General features: G+C 41.1%; 1 protein-coding gene across 2 annotated transcripts in view; it reads right to left on the bottom strand.

Annotated features, from left to right (window-relative positions):
• map4k2 (mitogen-activated protein kinase kinase kinase kinase 2) overlaps positions 1-13,008 on the bottom strand; it is a 46,974-nt gene that overhangs the window by 6,734 nt on the left and 27,232 nt on the right. The window contains exons 14-24 of one of the 2 annotated variants that reach the window (XM_050067632.1): positions 6,976-7,034; positions 6,826-6,878; positions 6,036-6,074; positions 5,518-5,551; positions 3,327-3,483; positions 2,992-3,167; positions 2,753-2,794; positions 2,290-2,374; positions 2,060-2,139; positions 384-444; positions 178-301 (exon numbers count right to left, since the gene is read on the bottom strand). In XM_050067632.1, the coding sequence (XP_049923589.1) occupies positions 178-301; positions 384-444; positions 2,060-2,139; positions 2,290-2,374; positions 2,753-2,794; positions 2,992-3,167; positions 3,327-3,483; positions 5,518-5,551; positions 6,036-6,074; positions 6,826-6,878; positions 6,976-7,034 (910 nt within the window). The remainder of the gene's footprint in view (positions 1-177; positions 302-383; positions 445-2,059; positions 2,140-2,289; positions 2,375-2,752; positions 2,795-2,991; positions 3,168-3,326; positions 3,484-5,517; positions 5,552-6,035; positions 6,075-6,825; positions 6,879-6,975; positions 7,035-13,008) is intronic. The other variant, XM_050067633.1, reaches the window with a different exon arrangement.

The raw sequence follows: 13,008 nt of genomic DNA, 5'->3' as shown, positions 1-13,008 counted from the left end.
ATGGTAAAACAGCCTTATGCAACCTACATAGCTGTCACCTACAGCCTTTAAGTGTAGGTATAAAAATATATTACTTTGCTGCCACTCAGTGGTTGTATCAAGAATGAAACTATTGCTCCCGCTGCACCTACAGCTCCACCAGTACATGTTTAAAGTCCAACTAATGTCCTGTCCTACCTGGAGCTGATCCTCTCAGTGAAGCGGCTGGTGGTGAGTGACAGGCTGCTGTGTTTCTTCTGCAAATGTCCTCTTTGTTCAAACAGAGCCGTCAGACTGTGGGAATACAGCTGGGAAGACTTCCCTGCAGGATGGATATGTTCTTAGAGCAGCAGATAACATTCAGCACTGGGAGTTCTCATTTGACATTTGAAGAGATTTGTTACCTGATACAGACATCAGCACGTTGTTCATAACATACAACCATGTGCATCGCTGAGGGAGCAACTGTGTGAAGAAAGAAAAGACAGTGAGTTCAGATTTAGCATGTGTGTGATACACTACAAACACCTGCACACCTAAACTGTTTTGAAATATCATCTAGACCTTATATCTCCAGTTTAGGTGGTTTAGTTGAATGTTCTTATTTAAGATGAAGAATGACTTGATCCTCATGAGTGAAAAAGATACCCGACCTTATGGCTCTTTAAAACAAACTCAAAACACAAAGAAAAAAACCAAGACGTCTCTTCCCAAGACCTTCTCCAAGGTCAGATGGGAGTAGTCTCTCTGTTGTGCTCTGGGTCTACAGTGGGATTTGTTCCCAGTTAGATATGCTTGTGATACTTCTGCAGGGAAGCATCCAGGAGGCCCCAGAAAGATAAATCACTTCAACTGGCTCCTCCGAATGAGAAGGAACTGTTGTTCCTCTGGATCTCTGGCCTCCCTACTGTGAAGGACACTCACTTCTTCTTCAGTTTGATGAAGACAGCAGCATTATATCACCAAAAACTAGAATTCCCGCCTTGTAGCTGTATGCCTCTGCCAACCAGTCAAGTTGCAGTTAACATCCATGTCTGTTCTGACTCATACGTAGCCATGACAGCAGACAAGTCTTCAAATAAGGATGTTGCTGCAAAAAAAGCTGCATGTTCTAAGACATGGATGCTTCACACACATCTTCAACCTGGCAGCACAGAAGATCTGTACAAACAGCCCAGTTTCAAGACACCCATATCCGACCAAATGTTTCCACTAATAACCAGAAAACATTATGATGTCACAGTGAAGTTGACCTTTGACCTTTTGGGTATATCATGTCATCACTTCATTGGTTTATATACACATTTGTGTGAAATTTTGTCATAATTACCACATGAATTTTTTAACTATGGAAAAAGCACAATTTATGAGGTCACAGTGACCTTTGACCACCAAAATCTTATGAGATCATTTGTGACTCCAAGTGGATGCTTGTGCCAAATTTTGAGAAATTCCCTCAAGCCGCTCTTGAGATATTGGGTTCCTGAGGACGAAACTAACGTAGGTCATAGTGACCTTGACCTTTGACCGCCAAAATCTAATCAGGTCTTTCTTGAGTCTAAGTGGACATTTGTGCTAAATTTGAGGAAATTCCCTCAAGGTGTTCTTGGGATATTACGCTTATGAGAATGGTATGGACGGACTCACTTGAAACCTGAAAATATACTGCCTTCAGCCATTGCTATCGCTGGATCGGAGGTGTTAAAAGACAGTGTACACCCTCCACTCTTCTGCTGCATTTACAAAGTCTATCCTAAATCAAAATTGGCGACATGGGACCACCTTGTCAGATCCCAACCACCACCTTGAGCGTGCCTGACTTACTTTTCAGAACTTCAGCACAGCTCTTATGTCAGATATATAAGGACCAGATGGCTTGAAGCAACTACCTTGCCCCCCCCTAACATTTCCACGGTACCCCCAACAGGACTCCCTGAGGGGCAAAGTGATAAGCCTTCTCCAAGTCCACAAAGCACAAAATATAGGACAAGAAGATTCTAACTCTCCCAGCAGAAGTATCTATTTTTCAGTATTGCATCCAAATAGTAATGGATCATACATGGATCAGTCCTTGTCTTACCCTCTCTAGTGTATCTTCATGAAGCTCATTAAGGTTCAGTATATAGATGCCCTCCTCCGCCCCAAGAATGAGGTACTGATCTAAGAAGGAAAGAGAACATAATGTCAATGTGGGGCATTGATTTTGTTCCTGCTTGTACAGTTGATGAGATATCTAGCAAAGCAGACTTTATTCTGTTGTGTAGCACATCTATTAGCAACTCAGGACATTGAGAGACATTATTGTCTTACCTCTTGTTTTGGGTAAAACCCATGTGACAGCACAGTGGATTTTAAGGGGACAACCGTTGAAGACTTTGGAGAAGCAGGCTCCCATCTACAGAACCAGCACAGCAGCTGAATCACTAATGGTCCAACATGGTCATAGTGACTTTTTATGCAATTTTGTAATGATAGCCATTGTAAGAAAAACAGCATGTATGATTATTACAGTTACATTAAAGTTGCACTGGGCTACTTTGCACATTGGCGACTCAAAATACCAGCAAGCAGTAACTGGGTTCTGGCACAAGACATCCAAAAATATCTGATGGAGTGGAGCAGCGATAAAAACACCAGCTGGATTTTCACATAAAAACTGTTCCTAGTGCAGTTTGTGTTATGCCATGCGAGGAAGCTTATCTTGTTAGTGATCAGGGCATTGTCATTGGTCAGCTTTTATTGTAGGTCACATGCTGTTAGATTTCACACTTACATGGACTTGAGGGGTAGGAGGAAGTCCATGACAATCAGCCCTCTAGAAATTTCAAAGGTTACACATAACAAAACACAGGGAATAATAAAAACTATACATCAGATGCATTACAAATCAATATCTTGTCTGGTTGCATGATTTTTCACCATTAGACAGACATTAGGAAGTTATTAGGTTAGCAATTCACACAAGCTTATTGATGTTTCCTACTGATAGGAGAGACTTTGGCTTCAACTCACAGCGTCCTCAGTCTGTTTTCTTAGCGTGCTCCATTCAGGTGACAGTGGTGTCTCCCTTTTGGGAGAGGAAACAGTGGTGACCTTCCTCTTCTCCACTGTTACAGCATCCCCTCCTGGCAGACATGGATCACTGCAGCGCTGTCTGATGTCCTGTGTGGCTGAGCACCTGGCCAACACTTGTCAAACAGGAAGGGGAAGTGATCTTAGCTTGGCCCTGAGCTGGTTTGGACAGTTAAACCTCAGACCTGAATGTGGGTGGGTTTTTAGTGTTCAAGGCTACACGCATACTTAGATTAAGTCAAACAAACATGTTCACGTGGTGCGATGTGTTGTACCTGTAGTGGAGGGGGAGTCAGCAGTGACAGCAGCGTCGGGGCCGAGTGTGCAGCTGGGTCTCAGCGTCAGGTCACTGTCGTCTGCGTTGGGAGTTAAAGAGCTGAAGGCTGGCAGGGAGGCTGTAGACGGACTGAACAAACCACTCTTTCTACCTCCCTAAAAAACACCAGCAAACCAATGAGTCAGTCTGAGGGGCTAACAGGGCCACCTTTCAACATGCTGTCTAACCTCATGAGCCAATTGCATACTGTATACCAATACTATACAGTGTACACCATGGAGTAATGTTGACTGGCGTGGATGGCTCAGTCAGTGTGTCAGTTGGTCTTTTGGTCCAACAGTATAGTCCGCAGAGAAATATCTTCAACTACTGATAGCAGAGGTGTGTACTCGAGTCACATGACTTGAACTCGAGTAAGACTTGAGTCAGAAATTCGATGACTTAGACTTGACATGTTGAATTAAAAAAAAGACTTGCAACTCGACTTGGACTTTAACACTATCACTTGGACTCAAGCCTTTTGACTTGAAAACACTTGACACCTTCCTCTAAGGACAATGATCAAATTATTTATTGTATTATATGTTTTACTGAAAAAGTATGCCACGGATCAATTCATTTCCTGTCAACAAACATTAATGCTATTCTTTCCCAGCATGTTGAATGTTGGGTATGCTGGGAAATGTTTTGTTCCTGGTATTCATGTTGATACTACTTAACATGCAGCAACAGTTTAGGAAAGGCCTGAAGAATGTGACAGAGAGCTCAACCCATCCACCTGGCCTCCAAATGCCCCAGGTCCCAATCTGACTGAGCATTGATGGGATGTGCCAGTACCCCAGGGGTACACCTGATCCACTGTGGGGCCTTTTTGGATCAGACTTGGCTCTGACATGTCAACGCATGGACACAGGACCTCTAGGGGTGTCCTGTGGAGTCTGGCACTGGGGCGTTGGCAGAGGATCCTTTGAGACCTGTCGGTTGTGAGGTGGGGTGCTGGCATGCCCAACGGATGCTCGATCAGATTGGGATCTGGGGAATTTGGAGGCCCGGTTGATTGCATTGTAACGAGATTTTCAGTATTATTCACTACATCTGTAAGTGGTTTTAATGTTTTGGCTGATCGGTGTATTTACCACATAAATTGTAATGACAAATGATCAAATGGATACTTTTATGATAATATAATACGTTGAGTGTCTTCCATGTGTATAACACTCATAAGTTTTTATATTCCTTTTAACATTTTAAGCAGATCATACAACTTTTTTACAATAAACATTTGGACAAAATGGTCCCTGGCCCTAAGTAATTGACATCGGTTCAAACTGGGTCCTGAAAGTCTTAATAGCTAAGTTACTCTTTAACAAACTTGTTTTATGAATAAATGCACATTTTGAAAAGCATCCATAACTTTTTAAAATCTAATATATTATTACTCTCTTGTTAAAAGAGAACATTATGACTTTATGAACTTATTATGAACATTAAGTCCTCTCAAACACACAATGAGCGACTCACTGTTCCCAGTCTGTAACTGGTTACCACAGTCTGCTGAGAGGAAGAGGAACCAGATGTGAGGATCCACAGAGCCACAGCCATTCTCTGACACGCCAGCAGGAGTCGTATGAATGCCTTTATGTATATCCTGTGTGAGTGTCCAGTACATCTTACACACCAACACAACAATCTTTCACTAATCCAAATTGTTTTCTGGTCTTCTGGGAGAATATTATACTTGTGTAAGATCAAATATGTTGCAGCCAAAACAAGAGTCAGGCCAAACTGAACCCAACCAGTAACTAAATCATCAGTTTATTTATTTATGTTTGAAATGCAGCTCAGTGCTGAACTCATTTAAACTTACGTCTGAGGCTTGATTCCTACCAGGGACCCAGGGAAGGAGACACAAATATAATGGGTTGTGTGGTTTTGGATTGAGTCTGTGACTGGACTGTTTGTGGTAGTATGTCATATTCTAAATCTGTGACATAACAATTTGCTTTTGAACAGAACTGAGTGTCCGAAGCTGGGAAGAAAGATTTTGAAGTTTAAGGAACGGCAGGCATTTTTTAAGTACAATTAATGTTTTTTTTGTCAGGTGTATATACTCAGACCTAAGACAGAATCAGTACACAGTATGCAGTTGGATCACAGCTTCAGCGTATGGTTGTATGGTTACCACTCACATCAGTAGATGGCGCCCTCCTAATGGTTAAACTCCTGAAAGAGAAGGGAGCAACAATGTCCCAATCAGGCGCCATAAAACTTAGAACAATTCATGTAATGAAATCCAAATCAAGCATCATGGCAACAAGCTGGACAACAAATGCAGATGCTGAAGATGCTGAGGGCAGGGTAACAGCAGCACACAAACAGAACTCTTGAGGAAACACCACCACAAAAGCAGACAAAAAGCCCAAAAAGCAGGGTAGAAGTGGGTTTGTGCTGAATCAGTCCACATCCAGTTCATAAAAACGTACAGCAGGACTTTAGGGATGGGATTAGCAGAGAGTGAACACAAACCCACTGATTATGTCATGTTTGGCATTAGCTGATAATCACATTATCTAAAAATAATTATCACAAGTAGTTTATTTCAGGTGAATTGATGTGGGATGGGGGGGGGGGGGGGGGGGGGGGGGGGGGGGGGGGGGGGGGGGGGCACTGCTGTTAGGAGAGGCTGGAGTTGATAGATGTGGCCTACCTCAGCTGCAGAGCTTGCTCCACACATTCCAACAGGCTCCTGCAACAGGAAGACCTGGTGTTTATCTGACTACGGGCCTGAATGGCCCATAACAATGGGAGGGAAGGAACCAGAGGTCCACTACTATGGGTTTCTGAAACCCTATAATAGTGCTGATATTTGGGCTGAGGCTCAGACTGCTGATATTCTAATTCCAGTTATTTCAGGTCTTGTTCTCTCAGTTTTGGCCATCAATACTATCAGTAATGTACGCAGGTTAGACAGAGACGCCCCAGTATTTTAATATCCACTGTGTCCATTGTGTTATAGTGCCCAATAGTGCCAACAAGTCCCCAAAGGCATTTTGGTAATTTTGATGTAGTGACCTGGAATTGAGGTCACATGACACTTACTTTCCCAAGAAAAGATTTTACACAGTTACTACACAAAGAAAGAAAAAGTTGTAAAACAATGGACAGAGTTTCCTGAACACTTTGAAATATTTTCATATAATAATTTCAGTATTTGATAAAGACGTTTTTAAGTGGCAGGTGAGCTGTTTTAATCTAAATGATTGGGGCTCCATACTGGAACACAGTATCCAGTTTTCTGAAAAGAGTACAACATGGTCGGACTAACAATGGACAGTTTTAAGAGAAATTAAAAAATCCATGCAGCAGGACCAGAGATAATGTCCTTTTTATATTATTAATTCTTCTTCCATCTCAAAACAGCTAACAGCTAAAAAAGATTATTCTCAACAGAGAAAAGGGGGTAGAAGATTGGAGATGAAAACATAGAGAAGTCTTACGGTGAGTTGTCTTCATCTCCAGACAGACTCCAGTCATCATCATATGAGCCCTGCTGAAGGGGGAAAAACAGAGCAATGTTCATGTACATTCATGTATGTCATCAGTATAAAGCAATGCCACAAAAATATCTTACAGATAAAGTGCATTACCATATCAGGATAAGGCTCAGTGACTTTCCTCAGAGGAGGCCCAAACTTCACTTGATCGACTGCAAAGAAAACATGAGAATTAAACGAGTGCTGTACAGTATTCACACAGAACTGTGGCTCTTAGAGTAAGACAGTAAAGAGCACGCCATTACGTCCCACACAATCCAGCCGTTTTCATGCACTATTGATGAGCACTCACTCTCAAGTGCATTGATAACCTCAGTTGGAGCTAGGCACAGGACGCACTCTGCAACCACACATCACCTTTTTACTGACATTTTAAATTCAGTTTATTATACTTAGGTGGTTTGCTGCCACAGTACTTGGTCTGGTATTACCAGTAGCTGTGGTGGCTAATAATAGCTAATGTTAATGTTAACAATTCACAGATAACAACTCTAACATACAGTATACACATGTATGTTAGGAAAAAAAAAACTGAAGGATCTTTACTTCTTTCACAAGCTTCTGATATGCTAGCTAACTTAAAGATATGAAAATGAAACAGTCACTGCTATTTTTTAACATCTACTTGACAAAGTACATCGGGTTTTGTTGAAATATTTTATCAGAGATTGACACTCTCAGGTCATCGTAACATTTACACTTCTTCTTGATTACACAGATCACAGCCTCTCTACAATAAGGTTTCCTAAAACTACCAAATAGATTTCTATCAAATTTGCAGTGGGCATTCATGGTCCCCAGAGGGGGAGTCTAAGACTACTGTTTCCAGGGGTATGTATGGCATTATGGAATATTCTACTTTTTTCCCATAAGTTTTTGAAGAAAAAACCCTTATACACGCACATGTACAAAATAGATATGAGTTATTCCAGTAGAGACCGGGTGACCTCCATTTTCACTTCAATACTGCAGAGGCTGGAAGTATCTTGCTTTGTTTTTTCTAATGACCTGACTGAGATGTGATTAACAGGAGGAAGCAGTTCGAGGTGAAACCACAGAGAACCTGAGCTGTCAGCTGACAGTTTGACAATGAAGCAGAGGATGGGGAAACTAGTGAACCAGAAAGCGGAAGTTGCTGTCTTGTCTCGGCTCAGTTAGCTCTCATGGTGTTGCTGAAGGCCTACATAAGTAAATAAAACAATCCTTTCATAATCGTAATTTAAAAGTTTAGAACTTGTTATGAGAGGTCTTTCAAGTTTTTCTCTTTACTATTCAGAAAACTGATTGCAAAATGTCTTGAATTATTTAACATGCACGTCAAAACTGTCACAGTTAACACTAAAGGAAAGGAAAATATCTGTTGTAATGACCGCACAAAATTATTTATTTTTGCATGTTATTTCATTTACTTCAAAAGACGTTCCTTGAATTCTTTTCACCCTCCCAACAGTCAGTGGTTTCACTACAGCACCAACTTGCAGAGACTTGAAACATGCAATAGAAATTCCATCACAGAGGCAACATAATGTGTCCTTAATTGGCCAAAGATCAATTGTTGCAGCATGGTAACGTAGTAGGAGAAGGCTGATTAGAAAGCTCTGCAACATATCTGAACAGCCAGCAGCTTTATGTTATTAGCAACATGACCTTGCTGCCTTGTTGTTGCACCACTATTTGTGTATTTCCTGTTGCCTGTGCAACATTGCTCTAAGTCTATGGCTGTCAGTCAGCCAACCACTTTGATCCAGACAGAAATATCTCAACAGCCATTTGATGAATTTCTATGACATTTGTATTTCTATGACAGATGTTCATGGTTCCTAGACGATGAAGCTCAATGACGTTCCTCTGCCTTTCCTTTGGGACCACTGGCAGGTTGATATATGTGGTTTTGAGAGAATTGTCTCAACCATTGTTGGATGGACAGCTAAGAAGGCTGGCACATTCGTGCTCCCCTCAGGATGAATCATAACTTTTGTGATGCCTTAACTTTTCATGTGGCTCCATCATCAGGTCAGAGTTTTAATATTCCTCAACCTTTGGTTTATGACCAAATACCTGCAAACCCAGTGACATTCCTATACAAAGTGGAACTGAGGCTAAATGACACTAGCATGTTATTATGTCACCATGCCAATGTTAAATACAACCACACACAGCTGCTGGCATGCATAGCTGTAGACTCTTATGCTGCATTTCTGCTGTATGGTACTGCTCAACTCGACTCAACTCACTTTTGGTACCAGGTCCTTTTGTCCACTTCGTTTGCTACTGGGGACAGTATCCCCTTATTGTAGGCGGGATTATTAGCCGATAGCCATAGCCAGCCGCGTGAAACTGCTTTGACATCATCTTCAGCGTGACACTCTCTGAACCCTTTCATTGGAAACCAACAGTGGAATGTCCGCACTTGTGTGGTGTAGTGTACGTAGGGTACACTGTAGATTTGTGGCCTGCCATTTTTTTAAATCAGGGTAGAGTGAATTAAAAAATTGCGATCACTATTGATGGTAACGTGGCTATTTAAAATTGGATTTGTGCAGGATGTCCCGTGTCACGCTAGTGACAATTCTCTTTGATCAATCAGCGGCCTGCAGTGTTTTAACTCCACCTTCTAGCAGTGGCTCAGCTTGCTAGAAACCTCTACAGAGCTGGTGCCAAAAAAGCACCCGATAATATCCGCAACTTTTGCTGATGTAAAACCATAACAGAACAAGCTGAGTTGAGTAGAGCTGTGCCGTATTACACAGAAGAAATGAGGCAGTAGTCTTGTTTTAAAACTAACACTGACACTGTACATTACTGCAGTACTAATCCATTCCCTTTTCAAAACCTTATTTTGAAAAACATATTTTTCTTGAAAACCTTTTTGTTATTTAACAAAATACCCAAACTTCACAAAGGTTAGATGTCTAAACACAAAAAGCTGTACAAGAAATTTGTCAAAAAATACAGACCGTCTGTTTAAAGGTCCAGTGTGTACAATTTGGGGGGGGTTTAGTAGCATCTAATGGTGGGAATTGCAGATTGCAACCAGCTGAAACTTCTCCAGGATAGAATTACTTCAGTGTTCATTGTTCAGGAGGTTTTCACCAAGAGCTGATTTATCCACAGAGGTCTCTACCTCTCCAAAACAAATGGACACAGTGATTTAAACCAGTAAAAATACTAAATGAAGCAGTTTGATGTTACAAATGTTGCAGACTCACCCAGCAAGCTCACCATATGCCTGCTAATGTGTGCTCATCTTTTTTCTGATCCAGATGTTCAGAAGGTTTTTATGGTGAGCCGATTTACCCACAGAGGTCTCTTCCTCTCCAAAACAAATGGACCCGGTGATTTAAACCGGTGAAAACACAGAATAAAGCAGTTCTACATTGCAAATCAGTGTCGTCACGGAGGGGCTGCTAACTACAGTGGCCGATGCAAAAACGCAAATTGCAATGGCCCTTTCTAGAGCCAGTGTTTGGTTTGTCCTTTCTGGGCTACTGTAGAAACATAGTGATCTCTGTAGACACGGACCTCCTCGCTATGCAGTAGGGCTGGGCAATATAACGACTATGTGCCACATATCAATATATTTTCAAGCAAGATATAAATTTAAACAACACTGTTTATATCGATATAGGATCAAGTAGCATTACATCACGCATACCAGTATGCATCTCTCCTCTCTCACATTCTCTGCACAGCTCTGCCCCACACACTCACAAGCTCTCCAGCAACACTTTTTAGAGCCGTAGCCCGACGTGCACCTCCCCAGAAATGTAACAACGCGGCGCAGTGACGCAGACCTCCTGTCTGTTTCTGTACACTGACACCATTTCCCACAGTGGATACGAAGCTTGTATTTACTTTAATTTCACAGATAAGAAACAATAAATTGTGAAGACAATAAGGGCCCCACAAAAAAGCATTTAAGTCTTGTGTGTGATTTATTCTGGCTTCATATCAGTAGAGGAAATCTCTGCTAGTCGCTAGGCTAATTTATACAATGTAAAATGCTATAGGCTTGTGCTCATAATGTTAGCTTTATATGTTCGGAAAACGTGTATAGTATAAGACAGTTGTGTGTGTAATGTGTGTTTTAGGTTTGTTTTAAATCAACTAAACTTGAAGGCAGAAACCCTGCCACTGACTAGTGTTTTGGAGGTGTAACTGTTTTGTTGCATTTTATTTTGATCACAGTCTGTTTTTATAAAACTGCCTGTGACATCAAATGTGGCTTTGATTTCTAACTGAAAATATGTTGCCCATTTCGTAGAAAACACTGAGATATATCGTGTATTGCCAGTCAACCTGTAAATACCGAGATATGAATTTTTGTCAATATTGCCCAGCCCTACTATGTAGATATAAACAGCTCATTCTAAGGTCACAGAAACATAACTATTGTTATTTTCAGGTGATTGTACACTAAAGTAAACATACTCATGATTATATATTCTGTTTCTGTCAATATATCCCCCGAAATCTTACACACTGGAACTTGAAAAAGAACATTAATTTGCCTGGTGGCTATGTCCATCTTTTTTACAGTCTATACTGCAGACATATCTCACTAGCAGTAATAACAGCCCTGTAGCAGTGGTAGCATAACCTAACCCTTAGCAGTAGTAACAGCAGCAGCAGTGTGAGCCTTCAAAGCTCATATTGGTCAAACTGAGATGCAGGTGTTGATTGTGTTTGTGGCTTGTGTGTGTATGAATGGCACACTGTACGTAAGGGTGGTTGAGGTCAGGGTGATATATGATTTAATGCTGGGCCGTGTGTGAAACCAGACTATCACACCAGAAACATTTGCACCACAAGAAGCCTATTGGCAGTGCAGCAGTATGAAGTCACCCCAGCCAGTGCATAGAAGTACCACTGTCTGTCACACACCAATGGCATGTTCGCTGTGCCATCCTCTGACGCAGCCTTCATCCCACATGTATGGACGGGTTACAGATGAGGGCAGCTATCAGCAGGCTGACTGAGGGCCTTTTGTCCTCATTCATATTATGGAGATTACAGCACTGAATACTGGGGGGGGCATAGCAGACAATGAAGCCACTCTTCAGCAAGTACAACCAACATACAGTATATTTAGACATACATGCATACAGTTATAGGCACAGCCATCGAGCATACTGGCACATACAATGATTGTCAGAAACAAACTGTATTGATGTGCAATCATTCAGATATCTATGGATGATATATTTACACGCAAAAGCTTCAGAGCTGCATAAAGCCCAGCTGTTCATAATATATCATATCTGTCATATAAATGTCATGGCGCAGACTGTTGTCATGCACTGTTCGTATATATACATGAAACATAATGCACCAGAATCCGTATATAACCCACGTAATCAGGAGCCAGTAATTTGTTAATACCCATGTAACTGTGAAGGCTGCAATCATGTTATAAATGCGCTGACGTGAGTAGTATTAAGAGCAAAAGTCTATGTTAGGAGGCACGGTAGGGTGGTGGATAGGTCAAACAAACACAGGACTTTCCACCGGGAGACCAGTTTAAGAATGTAATATGACGACACCCAACCATTTTTCATTTCCCACACCTAACCTACGTAGCTTTACTTTCCTACACCTAACCTATGTAATTTTATGTTAATTATATAATGCGACAGTGCCCAACGTGATGTAACGTGATGATGCCAAACCGTGTTTCTTTTCCTAAACCAAACCATTGTAACTTTACTTTTCTAAACCTGGCCTCCATAACTTTTGTTAAGTGTGTAACATGATGACACCCAACCACAATTCTTTTCCTAAACCTTACCTACATCAATGCATTTTCCTAAACATAACCTTTGTAATTTATTATTAAGTATGTGACATGACAACGCCCAACCATGATGATTTTCCCAAAGATAACCTATGTAACCTTACTTTCCTAAATCTAACTTACGTAACTTTACATTAACTATGTAATGTGACAATGCCAAACCATGTTTCTTTTCTTAAACCTTGTTCCTAAACATAGCCTATGTAACTTTACTTTAAGTATGTAATAGGATGACGCCTAACCATGATTCTTTTCCTACACTTAACCTACATAATTTTACTTTCCTTAACCTAACCTCTGTAACTCTAAGTTACGTACGTAATTTTATGTTA

The sequence above is a fragment of the Epinephelus moara genome, chromosome 17 (assembly GCF_006386435.1).
Source record: "Epinephelus moara isolate mb chromosome 17, YSFRI_EMoa_1.0, whole genome shotgun sequence".
Taxonomy (NCBI): domain Eukaryota; kingdom Metazoa; phylum Chordata; class Actinopteri; order Perciformes; family Serranidae; genus Epinephelus; species Epinephelus moara.
Note: the sequence above shows the minus strand (reverse complement) of the source record. Positions and strands in the feature narration are given on the sequence as shown.